The 18,276-nt window shown below is 38.8% G+C and overlaps 1 protein-coding gene across 1 annotated transcript in view; it reads right to left on the reverse strand.

Moving 5' to 3' along the window:
- USF3 (upstream transcription factor family member 3) overlaps positions 1–18,276 on the reverse strand; it is a 61,242-nt gene that overhangs the window by 13,645 nt on the left and 29,321 nt on the right. The window contains exons 4-5 of the mRNA XM_090276732.1: positions 17,072–17,100; positions 15,133–15,215 (exon numbers count right to left, since the gene is read on the reverse strand). Of these exons, the coding sequence (XP_090132858.1) occupies positions 15,133–15,215; positions 17,072–17,100 (112 nt within the window). The remainder of the gene's footprint in view (positions 1–15,132; positions 15,216–17,071; positions 17,101–18,276) is intronic.

Consider the following 18,276-nt stretch of genomic DNA (forward strand, 5'->3'; position numbering starts at 1 on the left):
AACAGCAATCCAGCCAGTATTCACAGCTTGGCTTTGCCTAGTAATCTTCAAGCCCAGCACAAGTAGCAGCCATCTCAGATTGCTTTATAGCTCAGGCAGGGTGGCCCCGGGAAAAACATGGGTAGAGGCTGACATTGGCCTGCACCACCCGAAAAACCCCAGAGCCTGCACACCGAGTGAACACCTACAGACCACGTCAGAGCACCACCACTCTGCCCCTGCACAGCTGATCCTCCATGGCAGGTGGAGGGTGGGAGTCAGTGATCACAGTCACTGGGTATCCCTCCTTTTTACCTGCCAACAGCACCAAGGCTCAACAACAAGAGCGTGTACTCAGCCCACACAAAAGATACACCTCAAGTACCCAGCTTGGGTGATAGGGGAGGCTGTGCCATAGGACCCCTACTACATTAAGCCATATTACTAAGACAGGAAGTCATAATAGCTCTACCTAATACATAGAAACAAACAGAGGGAGGCTGCCAAAATGAGGAGACAAAGAAATATGGTCCAAATAAAAGAAGAGATCAAAATTCCAGAAAAAGAATTAAACAAAATCAGATCCAGAGTTCAAAACGCTGGTTTTAAGGATGCTCAAGGAACTTAGTGAGGACCTCAACAGCACAAAAAAAGATTCACTCAGAAACGAAGGATCCACTAATTGAAATAAAGAACAATTACAGGGAAACAACAGCAGAGTGGATGAAGCTGAGGATAAAATCAATGATTTGGAACATAGGGAAGCAAAAAACCATCAATCAGAACAAGAAGAAGAAAAAAGAATCCAGAAAAATGAGGACAGTATAAGCAACCTCTGGGACAACTTCAAAATGTCCAATATTCATGTCATAGTGGTGCCTGAAGGAGAAGAGAAAGACCAAGAAATTAGGAATCTATTTGAAAAAATAATGAAAGAAAACTTGCATAATTTGGTGAAGGAAATAGACATGCAAGTCCAGGAAGCACACAGAGTCCCAAACAAGATGGGTGCAAAGAGGCCCACTCTAAGACACATCATAATTAAAATGCCAAAACTTAAAGATAAAGAGAGAATCTTAAAAGCAGCAAAAGGAAAGCAGTTAGTTACCTACAAGGAAGTCACCATGAGACTGTCAGCTGAGTTTTCAAAAGAAACTTGGCAGGCTAGAAGGGACTGTCAAGAAATATTCAAAGTTACAAAAAGCAGGGACCTACAGCCAAGATTGCTCTACCCAGCAAAGCTATTATTTAGAATCGAAGGGCAGATAAAGTGTTTCCCAGACAAGAAAAAATTAAAGGGAGTTTATCATTACCTTATTATATGAAATGTTAAAGGGACTTATTTAAGAAAAAGAAGACAAAAATATGAACAATAAAATGGCTAAAATACATATCTATCAACAATTGAATCTAAAAAACAAACTAAGCAGGGGGACCAAGATGGCCGCGGAGTAGGAACAGTGTTCTCAGCTCGCTCCTGTTAAGGAGACAATCCAGGAGGAACAAACTCGGGGAGGAATGACTGAGTGAGTGGGAATATCTGATAACGTGAACGGGGAGGAGATCGTGGGAGCAGTGTGGAGGGGGGTGGAGGAGTTTATCACAAACTGCAGGCTTAGTCATTCTGAGACTGCGTGCGTTTGCAGTATCAAGCCGGAGAGCTCACTAGCCGGGAGTGAATTCTTGTAGGGAGCTAGGGAGAGGATTTGGCCGAAAAAACCAGAGGAGGGAGAGAACAGTGAACAACCAGGACTGGGAGAAACTGTGTGACCTGAGTCTAGAGAGAAACATCCTCAGCTGCAACCTCCGACGGAAAGCTCGGCATCCCGGGCGCGCCCAGCACTTGCGCTAGGGCCCTACAGAACAAAGGAGCAGTTTTGGGGCAAGGAGAACGGCAGCACACAAAAGCTGCTGCGGAACTCCGGACCGGGGGAGAACTGTGTTCTTGAAATCAGTGTTTGCTCTTTAGTCGCGCTAGAATCCCACAGAACAAAAGGCAGGTTTGGGGCTAAGAGAGAAATAGGACGTGCAGGGTGTGTAAGTAGGGAAGAGAGCGGAGGCGGAGGTTCTGGAGGGGAGACGGTTTTAGGGGAAGGAGAAGGGCCCGCAGGGAAGGGCTGCTGCGAAGCTCCAGACCAGCAGAGAGCTCCGGGGAAGGAGAGTGCTGCGCTGACCGACCACACTAGAGTCCCACAGAACAAAGGGACGGTGCTGTGGCAGGAATAAAGATAGAGCACGCAGGCCGATAGACAGGGAAGCCAGCGGAAGCGGTAGCTCGGAATAGAGAAAGTTTGGGGGCAAGGAGAAGAGCACAGGCAGGAAAGCCACTGCAAAGCTCCAGACTAGGGGAGAGGCCCTGAGCAGGAAAGGGCCACTGGGCCCAGTGCTTTGACCGACTGTGCCAGAGTCCTGCAGAACAAAAGGACGATCTTGAGACAGGGAGAGAGGTAGGGTGCGCAGGCATATAGACAGGGAAGAGAGCAGAAGCTGTAGCGGGGGAATAGAGACAGGACTGGAGGCAGGGCGGGGATTGCTGGCAAGCACAGGCTGGACCAACAGAGGGAAGGAGTAGCTGGACAAGCCTGAGGAGGGCTGAGGCTGCCTCAGGAGGGAACAACTAAAGGCAGCTCACAGCAGAGCGGTGGTAGGCCCACGAAAAAAAGACTAGCAACCTCAGAATCAAGCAGAACCCTCCCACAGCCAGCCAACCAACCAGAAAAGATTTGAAACTCATGGAATTTTGAATAGGAGCAGACTCAGGAAGGAAGCAAGGAAAAACCAAAAAACAAACAAACCAAAAATACCCAGAGACTGTGCATAAAAGTTGAATTGAGTTAAAATCCTCATTCTTCTATCTCTCACTCTCTCTCTAACTACCCCTACCGTCAGTCCCTTCTTATTCTCGCTCCTTTTCTCCTCTCCCCTTCCCTCCCTTCTCTCCCCTTAGCATTCTCCCCTGCATCCTATTCTCAGTTAATTTTATAATTTTAAGTTCTCTCCCTTTCTCACCCTCTCCTTTTTCTGCGCTACGCACCTTCAACTTTATTAAATTTCTTTCTTTATTTTGTCCCCCTTCAGTCTCCATTCATTTTTCTTTCATCTCTTGTCCTTATTTTCCTTCTCTCCCTATACATAATCTCTCTCTCTCCCTATTACACTTTATATTCTAATCTCTTAATATTCAAATTATAATTCTAATCTATCCCCCTCTCCCTTTACTCTCCCATTCTTACCCCTTCTCTTTTTCTACCCCATCCCCCCACTTCTTTCCCTACCTCTTGTATTTCTCTCCTTCATCCTATCTTTTGCCAACTCTTCAATTTCAATCCTCCCCTCCCTAATATCTCCTCTTTCTCCTGATTTCCTTCCCTCCTCTGAGCTCCTTTCCTCCCAAATCCTCTTGCTTTCCTATCTCCTATTCCTCTCTCTCTATATTCACCTTTCTCTCTATCTTGCAACTTTATATCATGTTTTAATCTCCTAATCTTTTTTATAACATATAATTTAAAAAAGAATTTTAATCCAGTCCCCTCTCTTATACCTCCCCTTCTTTTTTTGTTCTCTCTCCTACCCTTCTCTTCTCTACTTTCTCTCTCTCTTTCCTCTCTCCCTTCCTGTCTTGCTATTTTCTACTCTGTATTTTTATCCTTAAAAATTCTCTCTCAATCTATTTCCTACCTTCTAACCTCCCCAGCCCTCTCTTTCAATTTCTGGCTGTCTGTCTACCTGGATGTCTGTTGTGTCTACCCTACCTCCCACGCTAATCATATAGTATATACCGATTATATAATCCTAATACTATACACTTCAACTTTCACACTCCACACTGTAACCCTCTCCTCCTTTTCAAACAGACAGTGTAAGTGTTAATTGCTCTCTTACATAACCTTGATCCCAATTGCTAATATTAATACTCTATCAACTTCCAGCTCAAAAATTACCCTTCCTTCATTTAAAACAACTCCTTTCTGTTTCTCCTACGAAATAAGAGTCCCAGTATCTCCACAAGTATATTAACACGGGCTCATTTGCAGCCTATAGTGGGATAGTATTTGGGGGAGACATTGGAGGGTGTGGGTTTCTTGCCTGGGTTGTGTAATTATGTTTTAGCAGCACCTTCACAAAAGATCTCAAGACAAGGTGGGCAGAGTGACTCTCAATCAACTAACCAGAGAAAAAGATCCACCAAAAAGTAGCTGAAATACAACCAGACAGATTAAAGAAATATCATCAAGGACAACACAGACGGAGATCCAGGAGGGCGGAGGAATAAGTGGAAGCTACACTAACCCCCTCCCAGGACCAGCCCGTGCTGACTCAGCCCCAGTACAGCAGACAGACCATCCCCCTCCAAGTGGTGTCATACTAAGGGGAAATAAAAGCCTTGCCTACAGGAATTAAGTTGCCACACCCACGGTCCTTAAGCCAGACGGCTGATCACAGATTGAGTATAGTAACAACTAAAGAAGAGAGACAAAGGCAGTAGATCCCTGGAAGTCTCCAACAGGCTGCCTAGGGCCAGTCTGGTACATGATCTGACACTACCAGAGGCAGATCCAGGAAGAACTGATCATTCAAAGAAGCACCAACAAACAAAAGGAATCACAAAAATGGGGAGACAGAGAAACAACCCCCCATCAAAAGGAAAGGTAGAATCCCCAGAAAGAGTGCTAAATGAAATAGAGGGGAGCAAAATATCAGATACAGAATTTAAAACATGGATTATGGAGAAGCTAAATGAGCTCAGCGGAAACTACAAAGAACTCCAGAAAAACTACAGTGAACTCCAGAAGAACTATAAGGAACTTACTGAGAATTATACCAGCATCAAAAAGGACATGGAAGCTATCAATAAGAGCCAGGAGGAAATGAAGAATACAATCTCTGAATTGAAGAACACAGTAGAAGGAATTAAAAGCAGGCTAGAGGAAGCAGAAGATCGGATCAGCGAGCTGGAGGACAACGTACACAAAAACTCCCAGACAATGCAACAAAATGAAAAAAGACTGAACAAGACTGAAGAGGTTCTAAGACAGCTGCAGGACAACATGAAACGTAACAATATCCGTATCATTGGAATTCCAGAAGGAGAAGAAGAAGAGCAAGGGATAGAAAACCTCTTTGAAAATCTAATGACAGAAAACTTCCCTCACATGAGGAGAGAAAGAGTCACGCAAATCCAGGAGGCACAGAGGGTCCCAATGAAGATGAACCCCAACAGTCCCACCTCAAGACACATCATAATTAAAATGGCAACATCCAAAGACAAAGAGAGAATCCTAAAAGCAGCAAGAGGGAAACAACTAATAACATACAAGGGAGCTCCAATAAGGCTATCCTCAGATTTCTCAGCAGAAACACTACAAGCCAGAAGGGAATGGCAAAAAATATTCCAAGCAATGAAAAACAAAGGCCTACAACCAAGAATACTCTACCCAGCAAGGCTCTCATTCAAAATGGAAGGCGAAATAAGGAGTTTCTCAGACAAAGGAAGACTAAAAGAATACATCTCCACCAAACCAGCAATGCAAGAGATGCTAAAGGGTCTGCTCTAAGAAGATAAATAAACAGAGAGAAACAGAGAAGAACACGAGTACAAAGGGGAAAAATGACAATGAATAAGTACTTATCAGTAATAACCTTAAACGTAAATGGATTAAACGCTCCAATTAAAAGACATAGGGTAGCTGAATGGATTAGAAAGAATGACCCACATATATGCTGTCTACAAGAGACCCACCTTAGAACAAAAGATCTACACAGACTGAAAGTAAAGGGATGGAAAAATGTATTCCAAGCAAATGGACATGAAAAAAAAGCCGGGGTAGCAATACTTATATCAGACAAAACAGATTTCACAGCAAAGTCCATAAAAAGAGACAAAGAAGGGCATTTCATAATACTTACGGGAAAAATCCATCAAGAAGATATAACCCTTATAAATATATATGCACCCAACTTAGGAGCACCCAAATATGTAAGGAAGATTTTGAAAGACTCCAAGAAAGATATAGGCAGCAACACACTCATCGTAGGGGACTTTAACACCCCATTGTCAACAATGGACAGATCTTCAAAGCAAAGAAACACCAAAGATATTGAGGCACTGAACAACACTTTAGATCAAATGGACTTAGTCGATATATATAGAAGTTTACACCCCAAAGAAGCAAAATATACATATTTCTCAAGTGCACATGGAACATTTTCAAAGATAGACCACATGGTAGGACAGAAAACAAGCCTCAATAAATTCAAGAAAATTGAAATTATATCAAGCATCTTCTCAGATCACAATGGCTTAAAATTGGAAATCAACCTCAAGGAAAAAACTCAAAAACATTCAAACTCATGGAGAATGAATAACATGCTATTAAATAATGAATGGGTTAACAATGACATCAAGGAAGAAATCAAAAAGTTCCTGGAAACCAATGATAATGAACACACAACAACCCAAAACCTATGGGATACAGCGAAAGCAGTCTTAAGAGGAAAGTTCATAGCAATACAAGCCTACCTAAAAAAGCTAGAAGAATCTCTAATAAAAAATTTAACCCTACAGCTACAAGAACTAGAGGAAGAACAACAAGCAAAACCCAGATCAAGTAGAAGGAAGGAAATCATCAAGATCAGAGCAGAATTAAATGACATAGAGTCTAAAGTAACAATTCAAAAGATCAACAAAAGTAGGAGCTGGTTCTTTGAAAAGATAAACAAAATTGACAAGCCTTTAGCCAGGCTCATCAAGAAAAAAAGAGAGAGAACCCAAATAAATAAAATCAGAAGTGAAAGAGGAGAAATCACAACTGATACCACAGAAATACAAAGAATTATAAGAAATTATTACGAACAACTGTATGGCAAGAAATTTGACAACCTAGAGGAAATGGACAGATTCCTGGAAAACTATAGTCTGCCCAAACTGAATCAAGAAGAAGCAGAAAGTCTGAATAGACCAATAACAGCTAGTGAAATTGAAGCAGTAATCAAAAAACTCCCAGCACACAAAAGCCCAGGACCAGATGGCTTCACAAGTGAATTCTACAAAACATTTAGGAAAGAACTAACTCCTATCCTCCTCAGACTATTCCAAAAGATACAAGAAGAGGGAAGACTCCCAAACTCGTTCTATGAAGCCAGTATAACCCTAATTCCAAAACCAGGTCAAGACACAACAAAGAAAGAAAACTACAGACCAATATTGCTGATGAACATAGATGCTAAAATCCTCAACAAAATATTGGCAAACCGGATCCAGCAACACATTAGAAAGATCATACACCATGATCAAGTAGGATTCATCCCAGGGATGCAAGGATGGTTTAATATTCGCAAATCAATAAACGTGATACACCACATAAACAAAATGAAAGACAAAAACCACATGATCATATCAATAGATGCGGAAAAAGCATTTGATAAAGTACAACACCCATTTATGATAAAAACTCTCAGCAAAATGGGAATAGAGGGAGCATACCTCAACATAATAAAGGCCATATATGAGAAACCTGAAGCCAACATCATACTCAATGGGCAAAAACTGAGAGCATTCCCCCTGAGATCAGGAACAAGACAAGGATGTCCGCTCTCTCCACTCCTATTCAACATAGTGTTGGAAGTTCTAGCCACAGCAATCAGACGAGAAAGAGAAATAAAAGGCATCCAAATTGGAAAAGAGGAAGTAAAACTGTCATTATTTGCAGATGACATGATAGTGTACATAGAAAATCCTTTAGACTCCACAAAAAAACTACTCAATCTAATAAGTGAATTCGGCAAAATAGCAGGATACAAAGTCAATATTAAGAAATCAAAGGCATTTTTATACACCAACAATAAAAACTCAGAGATAGAAACTGAAAGAAAAATCCCATTTACCATAGCAACAAGAAAAATAAAATACCTAGGAATAAACTTAACCAAAGAGGTAAAAGACCTGTACTCAGAAAACTACATAACACTGAAGAAAGAAATTAAAGAAGATACAAATAAATGGAAGCGTATACCATGCTCATGGATGGGAAGAATCAACATCATTAAAATGTCCATACTACCCAAAGCAATTTATAGATTCAATGCAATCCCTATTAAAATACCAGCAACATATTTCACAGACCTAGAACAAATACTTCAAAAATTTATATGGAACCAAAAAAGAGCCCGAATAGCCACAGCAATTTTGAGGCAGAACACAGTAGGAGGAATCACAATACCCGATATCAAACTATACTACAAGGCCACGGTAATCAAAACAGTCTGGTACTGGCATAAAAACAGACATATAGATCAATGGAACAGAATAGAGAGCCCAGAAATAAGCCCAGGTTCATATGGTCAACTAATATTTGACAAAGGGGGAAAGAACATCAAATGGAGTGAAAAGAGCCTCTTCAACAAATGGTGTTGGGAGAACTGGACAGGGACATGCAAAAAAATGAAACTAGACCACCAGCTCACACCATACACCAGAATAAACTCAAAATGGATCAAAGACTTAAATGTAAGCCGTGATACCATAAAAGTCCTAGAGGAAAAAATAGGCAGGAAAATTTCAGATATCCCACGTAGCAACATTTTCACTGATATATCTCCTAAGGCAAGGGAAATAAAGGAAAGAATAAACAAATGGGACTACATCAAACTAAAAAGTTTCTGCTCAGCTAAAGAAAACATCAGCAAGATGCAAAGGAAACCAACCATATGGGAAAATATATTCGCCAATGACATCTCAGACAAGGGATTGATCTCCAAAATATATAATGAACTCATACGACTCAACACCAAGAAGACAGACAACCCAATTAAAAAATGGGCAAAGGACCTGAACAAACACTTCTCCAAAGAAGACATACAGAGGGTCCATAGACATATGAAAGTATGCTCAACATCACTAGCCATCAGAGAGATGCAAATTAAAACCACAATGAAATACCACCTCACACCAGTCAAAATGGCAATCATCAACAAATCAACAAACAACTTGTGCTGGAGAGGATGCGGAGAAACGGGAACCCTGGTGCATTGCTGGTGGGAATGCAGATTGGTGCAGCCACTGTGGAAAACAGTTTGGAATTTCCTTAAAAAACTAAAAATGGAACTGCCTTTTGAACCAGCAATTCCATTGCTAGGATTATATCCAAAAAATCCCGAAACACCAATTCAAAAGAACCTATGCACTCCAATGTTCATAGCAGCACTATTTACAATAGCCAAGTGCTGGAAACAACCTAAATGCCCATCTGTAGATGAGTGGATCAAAAAACTGTGGTACATTTACACAATGGAATTCTATGTAGCAGAAAGAAAGAAGGAACTTCTACCATTTGCAACAACATGGATGGAACTAGAGAAAATTATGCTTAGTGAAATAAGCCAGGCAACAAAAGAAAAATACCTTATGCTGTCACCTATTACAGGAAACTAATGAACAACACAAACAAATGAGCAAAATTGAACCAGAGGTATGTAAACAAGAAGTAGACTAACAGTAACAAGGGGGGCGGGGGGGAGGAAAAGAAAGGTGTAAGGGGATGGGTCAAGTTAAAAAATATATATATATATGAATGACCCACAGACAGGTGCAACTGAGTGGGGACTAAATGTGGGGGAGGGGAGGGACAGGGTGCAGGGAAACAAGAGGGCTAAAAAAGTGAGACAACTGTAATGGAAAAACAAACAAAAATTTTTTAGTGGGGGAAAAATGAAAATATGAAGAATGGAAATGCCAGTTCAGTGAATATTAGGACAAAGATTTTCCTTCACGTTGTATATTTTTCTCCCTATTTGATCCCTCCAGAGTTTGGCATTCTAAACAAGTAAGTAATGACATAAGTTCCTTTGCATAGAACTAATAAGACCAGTTGTCAACAGAGGTTCTTTTTTCTTTTTTTTCTTTTTTTTTTTTTGACCAAGTCTTTGACTGGAATGTCAAGCCTAAAGGAAACATACTTGGGCTCAGATTGTTACCAGAAAGCCCTGAGGAACTGGGAATGACTTTCAAAGGTAATAAAAGCCCGTGAGATAAAAGGCCTGGTACCATGGTTGGTTGTGCGGTCCACAGCAATCTTTCCAGGGAAGGAACGAAGGTTGTTTTCCTGAAAGATGGCTAGAAGGGACCTTAAGGCACAAGGAAAGACCAGAAAGACTTGGAAAAAACAGGTGTGTACAGGCAAGGATGAATGCCAGATATGTGGCACAGCTTCTGTGCCCTGAAGAACAGACTGAAGGTCACCCCAAATATTCCTTGGGTAAGTTCCAGCAAAGCAGAACTAAAGATCATAAGTGATCATTTGCTGCTCTTGTTATGTTTATGCAAACGAACAGGATAAATTAAAAATGGACTTAATGTAGTCCCTTTAAAGACAAGGAGGGTAACCTTAGGGAGAAAAATTATTATTCGAGGAAAATCACAATGATCAGTAGTAGAGTATAAAACAGGGCAACTAACCGTCTTAAAAGTTTCTTCTCCAGATTTAGAGACTTGTTTGCGGGTTATGTTACATAAATTAACACGTGTTTTTTGTTTTCAAAGGACATAAGCCAATGATCGCATTACCTGAGTGATTATCTGTACGCATAAGCCTCACTTAATCCTCTCTGCAGCACTGCCTCCTGAGACTCAACGGTTTGGCTGAACTAAATGGCTGGGTTGGGGAACAATGGGGTGGTCTGTGGGCTTCACTTTAAAACGGGTTTCTCTTTTCTATCCTAATGGCTTGGACAGAAAAGGCCCAGAGGTCTGAGAGGGGGAAAAACCTAAACTATTTACCTCAGCCCAAACTAAGTATAATGGGCAAAAGGGTTTTGGACAGGCGAGATGTGCCTAGCACACGTTCTTACAAAGAAGCCTTTTTTTTTTTTTTTTTTTTCCCTAATATGGAACATTGAAAAATTAATCCCTGCCTTTTGTCATCTAGTAGTTATGGATTGAATGATGTCTTTTAACCCTTTTCGCCAAATCTGTTGCCCCCAGAACACAACAAGGACACCAGCCTGTTAAACCAAGCACGTCGTTGACCGGAGACAGACCTGGAGTCTGCACGATCCTTCCCCATGTGGGAAGGCCACCCTCCCCTCCACACCCCCACTCTTATTAGGGTTTTCTGGACCCAAGAGTAGGTAGGACGACGACCATGTCCAGCTTGAAGCAGCTAGAGGAGCTTGAGACCTTCGCCCATTGTCCTTTACAAGATTACAAAGGGTCCTAATATTTGAGGGGGGGGGATAGTTAATTTTTATGAACCAGGGGTATGGACTTGGGGGGGATTGCTGGGGGAGGGCGGTGCTGGGTGGAGGGGAACAAGGGGGAGAAAATTGGAACTGTTGTAACAATATAATCAATAAAGAACATTAAAAAAGAAAAAAAATAAAAAATAAAAAAAATAAAAAACAAACTAAGCAAACAAAAAGAATAGAGAAAGAATCATGGTCACCGACAGTGTTTTGATCATTGCCAGATGGGAGGGGGTGTAGGGGAATGGGTGAAGAGATGAGGGGATTAAGAAGTATAAATAGGTAGTTACAGAATAGCTACAAGGGATGTAAAGTATAGTATTGGAAATGGAGTAGCTGAAGAATTTATATGCATGACACTTGGACACGAACAACGGTGTGGGAATGGCCTGATAGAGTTGGGGGTGCTGGATGGGGGTGGTCAAAGGGGGAAAACGGGACAACTATAACAGCATAATCAATAAAATATCATTTTAAAAAATCAAATATATTATTTTTAAGAATTTGCAGTACATGTTTAACTTCTACTCCTGTATGCACATTATTAAATATCTCCAGTAGTTTACCAGATAGATCTTTTCATACAGGAATCAGTGATTTAGGGCTTTGGTCCAGCAAATTACAATTCTGGGTTCCTAAGACTGAGTCCCGAAAAAGACCCCAAATAACCCAGGAAATACTTTATATAGAGAAAAAACACTGATCTTGTCCTTTTCTAAATCAAGAGTCAAGACAAAGGAAGAACCTGATAGTGCCCACTTACTGCCTCTCTACTAAAGAAGGGGTTGGGGATGTGTAGCAACAGTGAAGATAATTTTAATCTATTTAGCTTTTAGGAACCAAATACTAACTTCCACTGCACATTCTAGGACACCAAGGAAGCAAAATAATTATGCTTTCCTTTCACAGAAACTCACAGGAAAGAAAGCCAAGAGCAGGAAAAATAAGGTTTTATTAGGCAAACACAAATATTTACTAAGCAGCTACTATATACTGAGATGTGGAGGAAGCAAAACAGTCAGAAGACAGTGTCTGCCCTTAAGCTTGCTATTGTGTTACAAGAAACAGAAAGTACGTTTCTAAAAAGACTAAAAAATACATTTATGCAAGACTAAGTACCACCCTGTAGGAGAGAATGAAAAGAAACTGAAGTGTAAGACCTTCTCAAGGGAGATAGTATGGAGAAGCAAGCCAAGTTGATCTGGCCTCCCAAAGCCTGGGAAGGTTCAGGACTGGGAAGCTCCAGCTACCACAGAAAGTGGGATGAGAGATATGAGGTTAAAACTGAGGGGACTGGTGGAAAGAGTCTTCTGATGCAGTAATAAAAACCAACCCCCACCACCACCACCACTACACACACACATACATTCTATGCAGCTGGATGACTTCCCCTTTCTGCCCCAACCACAGGAGACAAGTTTATTTCTGTGAAATGTAACCAGAGGATTTCAGCCCCAGGGATACTTGACACAGAAGTGAACAAGATGAGGCTCCTCAGTGAAAATGAGTAAAGTAAAGCTCAACCTCCTAAAGCATGAGACCCCCAAGCACTCACTTCCCCGACCCAGCTTCCAGTATGTCATGCCCTTCCCACCATCCCCACTCCTACGTATAGGGCTGAAGGATTCTGCTCTGGAATATAAAACATGTGTGTGTATACATATATATATAATAGCTAACCCCAAAACAAAAACATCTACAAGTGCTGATATTTTTGAGTTTCACAGCAATACTAGTTCACTACCTCATCACTCAACAGTCAGGGCCACCAACACAGACAAGCATACTCAACAGCTTTTTAACAACTCATTGTGAAATATGAAAAAACAACTAAGTATCATTAAACATTTCAGGTAAGTCTCCAAAAAGAAAGACAAAACATCAAGACAAATCAGAAGAAACAAAGTCAACACAGGAAACAGAAGAAAACTTTTAAAAAATAACCCTGTAACATTCTCAGAATTGAGATGATATTGTATCCATAAAACAAGCATGTGGCATGAAAAGAAACAAAAAGAATAAGAAAGAAAAATCTTCAAAATTAATAATATGAGAGGAAATTAAAAACAGAAGAGTTGGAGGAAATCAGACAATTGAGACTGAAAAGGAAGGGTAGATGGTTTCAGAAGTAAAGTCTCAAAGGAAAAAAAGGGAAAATGGAAATTATGTGGTACATTTGACCATGTAGAAACTGTACTAAGAAACTGTTGGAAGTGTGAAAAAAATTAAAGAGAAATATAGAGAAAATTAAGCAAATGAAGAAGAATGAGATAATTATTAAGTCCAAAAAGCCAGAAGTTACATATGAAATGAAACATAATACAGTACAATCCCTGGCTCAACCAACCATAAACTGAATTTAGACTGTCTTAACAACATAAAAACTGAATGCCAATTTAATCAAAAGTTGTAGTAGAATTACACTGGGAGGATTAGACAAGGGGAAGCCAAGGGAAAAGCATAATAGGAAATCAATAGATAATATATAAAATGGAAAATAAGATATAGCAATCAATGTAAGCATGTTATTTTGAAAAATAAGGGTACTGTAATGCCAAAAGAAGCAATTCAGAATGATTGCCTCTAAGAAGCTGTATTAGAATTGGAAAGCAGTGGGGAGGAGACTAATGTTCGATGTTTCAAGCTTTTTAGTGCTATTTGCTCTGTGTATATATTAATTTTTGCATATATGAATTTAATTACAAATATAATTGTATTAAACAATGTCACCCAATAAATTTAATACAAATTTTTTTAAAAAAGAAAATGCATTAGAAAAATTGGTCAAACATTAGAATAGGCACTACATAAAAAGAGGATATACAAATACTCAATTAGAATGTTTTAAATATTAGTTTTCAAACTAGTTTAAAACCTTTTTAGATTCAGGAAAATTAGAATAAAAACCATGAGACAGCCCTGTCTGGTGTGGTTCAGTTGGTTGGAGTGTTATCCTATAACCAAAAGGTCACAAGTTCGGTACCTGGTTGGGTCATGTGTGGGAAGCAACTAACTGATCAATGCTTCTCTCTTACATTGATGTTTCTCTCTTTCCTGCTCCCTCTCTCTAAAAGTAATGAAAGAATGTCCTCAGGTGAGGATATTAAAAAACAAAAACAAAAAAAAAACTGAGACACTATAATAAAAAATTAATTTAAAAATGTCTAACACATACTGTAATAACCCATTATATAACTATTTAGTGTAAAGGGAACACTGAGGAAAGGTATCTACAACCAAGTCTACTGTGTACCACTGAGTGAAAATCAGAGTAGGTTATGAAACTACAAAGACGTATTCATAAAGCAATGTCTAAAGAGGTATGTAACAATAATTTTAATAGTGATTATAACTTGGGAATGGGATGGCAATTTATTTTTTAAACTTTTTTATGCACTCTATATTGTTTCCACTTTTTTGTTTTATTTTGTTTTGTTTTCAGTGAGCACATTTTATCCTCATTATCAGAAAAAACAAAACACTATCTTCATTAGGGAAAACTGTCAGCTTCAATAAGCTGAGATTTTAGTGGAAGCTGATAGGGCATGGAGAACAAAGCAAAGAAGAGATCCTTAAAAGAGTCTAGGAAATAATTTAAGATATTAAAGAGTATGACTGGCAGAAAATAAAAGAAATGCCTGGTAAATACAGCTGTACACATATAAATGTAATCATGGGACTGAGTAAGTCAAGATCTTAAAAGACTTAGAAATCATATGGTCCATTTGATCATGTAGAAACTGTACTAGAAGACTGTCAGAAGTGTGGAAAGAAACACGGCTATGTAGAAAATTAAGCAAATTAAAATTTAGGAGGAAATTATTAACTCCAAAAAACTATTAATGACAAGGAACAAAAACAATCATTCTGAGCACAGAAACAACAGGGATGAATAAAAATGAGTGAACGTCTTACCTGCTTCAGTGCAGGGGAACATGGGATCAGCTCTCCTATTCTGTTAATCCCAGCATTGATTTTTTTCTTCCTATGCCTCTCCACTAGAGAGGGGAAAAAATCCATTTATCAAACCTACAGCCAAATTGCTTCGTTCTTCCTAAGCAAAGAAAAACCTAAAAAAATCTTATTAAATAATATCTACTGAAGACCAACTATAATAAGATTTCTAAGAATGTCATACTTTAAGTATAGTGTTATGGAAATTGATATAAGCAATAGTTTTATTAGCACTTTAAAGAATGTGAACTATAATAACTAAATTCAAATTATAAAAAGAAATTGCTAATATTCATTACTGATAGGCCATTATCATATTTCAAGTAATTACTAGAAAGTTTAATAACCACATTTTAAGAACCTACTAATAAGCTAAGTTACTAGAAAGTTGACTCTTTATAGCAATGAGACTTTTCTAGACAGATTAAAGAACCTTAAAACATCTTTCAGGATAACTAGAGGACATTTGTGGAACAGAAACAGCTATTAGTTCTAACATAAAATAGACAAGAAAAGAGAGTGGTTTGGTTTTTCCTATGGGGTCTGGGCTGTTCACTTTTGCCATGTAGGACTTTTTTCCCATCCAAGAAACTGGGTAGCTGACAACTTCTCAGTGAACTGAGAAAAGTTCCAGGCTTATATGGTACAGCTTTAAAAGATATATAGAAGGGTAAAGAGGATACAAGAAATTATCTAAATAATTTCTCTAAGACACTGTTAGTAGAAACATTAGTCTTGGCTATTTTCTTTTAGAAAGTTTTATAAAACCTTCCTAACAAAGGATTCCAGTGCTTCTAAAAGAATGATCTTTCAGATAGTAGCACGGATAGATCTTGTTTTGCAAAATATACACTTTTTACCTTGTAATCTAGCAGTAAAGACTTCTTTTTCAATGACAGGTAATCATTCTCAATGAATTACTATCAAGATCTATTTATGGCACAACGTGACAGTGACTCCAATAAAACATTTAGGTCATACAGCCGAAAAAGGTTACAGTTAACTCTTATGGCCAAAAGAAAGGGGGTGGGGGGCAAAGCAATAGTATTTGTTTTTATCTAGGGATGAATTTTTTAATGTGTAGAGGTAAAAAAAAATCATTAAGACTCTTTACCCACAGTGATAAAGGGAAATTCAAAGGCAGCAAACTCCCTTCTGGGGAACAGCGATGTGCCACCAGTGTTCAACACATCTCTCCTTAGATAAAATTTTCCCAGTGTCCTTTCCTTAGGGAAAGGAACATATCATTTATAATAAAGATAGTAGGAAATAACTTGTAACTTTTTTTTACATCTAAGTGAAGTCCCTGATGGAAAATAAATGTTATAAAATGCAACAAATTATAAATGTATGCACAATTACATCTATAAATGTTTATCTGGCTTTGGCCTATAATACTGATGTTTGAGATAAAATTAAATATTTGATTTCTACATTTCTTCCTATAATTGAGGACTCCACAATTTAATTTAAGACTGTTCACATTTCAAGTACCTTTAAGATCTACAGCCTGATGCTCATCTCTTCCCTATTCCTCTAGGCAGCCAGCCCCCTCTGGAATTTCTGCAAAGACACATACTGTTCATTCTATTTAGGAAAAGTATATCTGAAATCACTTAAAACACTAAAGTCACTCAGTGGGTGAAATCACTTCAAACACTAGCTCCAGGGGCATATTAGTCCTTAAATTATCTAAATAGACAGTAAATCCGAACATGATAAGCAAACCAACTCCATGAGCTGCAGAGATGTTTTGTTAATTAAAAACAATAAAGAAATACCTTCCTAAAACAAACGAATAATGATTCTATACTTATAACATAAAAGCTTATAATCAACTGCAGTATAATTTTATTTTGAATGCAAAAATGTTAACAAGTAAAATTTAAATTGTTTCTACCTGCATTGTGTGTCTCCCGGTTTTTCTTTCTGAAACAAAAAAGTGTAGATAAAAGGAACATGAAAATAATAGGAAAACATTTTCATCACTTTGTATTTTGAGAACCATAAAATAAATTTTGAATCTGTATTTATTGCATCAATAACAAATCACCTGAAGAAAATTTTTCTTAATATATGTTATGGTATGAAAACTTAACTGCAGATACATCAATGTAAATTTAGAATCCACAATTTCTGCAAGTTAACTACAATTCTCTATTCTTCCATACCCACAAGCCATTGGTCAGGAAGTAAATCAATCACTGAAAAGTATTTGAAAATGTAATTAAGGAGCTAGTCAACTCAAAGTGATGTACCAAGAGGTGAGCCATTGGTTGGGAAGTAAATCAATCACTGAAAACTTCATTTGAAAAATGTAATTAAGGAGCTTGTCAACTCTCAAAGTGATGTGCCAAGTAGGTGACTTCTAATGTACGTTTGCCTTGGCACCCGGGCCAAGGTGGGGGTGACTGTGTAAAGGAAACAAACAACAGTAAAAAGGAACCTAAAAATCCCCAGGGAGGGAAGTATGGCAGCCACCAGCACCCATGCACGGACAATTGGCATTTTAGCCATCTTGTTCAGTTATGTACCTTAGGTTATTCAAACTCAAATTTCCTAGTTTTTTTTTAATATAATATTTTTTTTTTCTTTTATTGAGTCTAGAGAGAGGGGGAGGGAGGAAGAAAGAGAGGGAGAAAAACACTGTTGTGAGAGAGCAACATCTATCGGTTGCCTCTTGCATGTGCCCTGACTGGGGACTAAGCCCGAGACCTTTTGGTTTGCAGGATGACACCCAACCAACTGAGCCACACCAGCCCAGGTGAATCTCTTAAATATTCTTTCTTTCTCTTTTTATATTGTATGATTTTTAAAAGACTTTATGTATTTATTTTTAGAGAGAGGGGAAGGGAGAAAGAAGGGGAGAAAAACATTGATGTGAAAGAGAAACATTGATCAGTTGCCTCTCACATGCCCTGAACTGGGGACCTGGCCCAGAACCTAAGAATGTCCCCTGACTAGGAATCGAACTGGTGATCATTTGGTTCATAGGCTGTTGCTCAATCCACTGAGCCACATCAGCCAGGGCCTTAAATTTTCTTAAAAGCTAATCTACTAAAATCATTGATTTTCCCTTTCACGTACCATTACTCAATACATTAA

The sequence above is a fragment of the Furipterus horrens genome, unplaced genomic scaffold, assembly GCF_987537825.1.
Source record: "Furipterus horrens unplaced genomic scaffold, mFurHor1.1.pri manual_scaffold_1, whole genome shotgun sequence".
NCBI lineage: Eukaryota > Metazoa > Chordata > Mammalia > Chiroptera > Furipteridae > Furipterus > Furipterus horrens.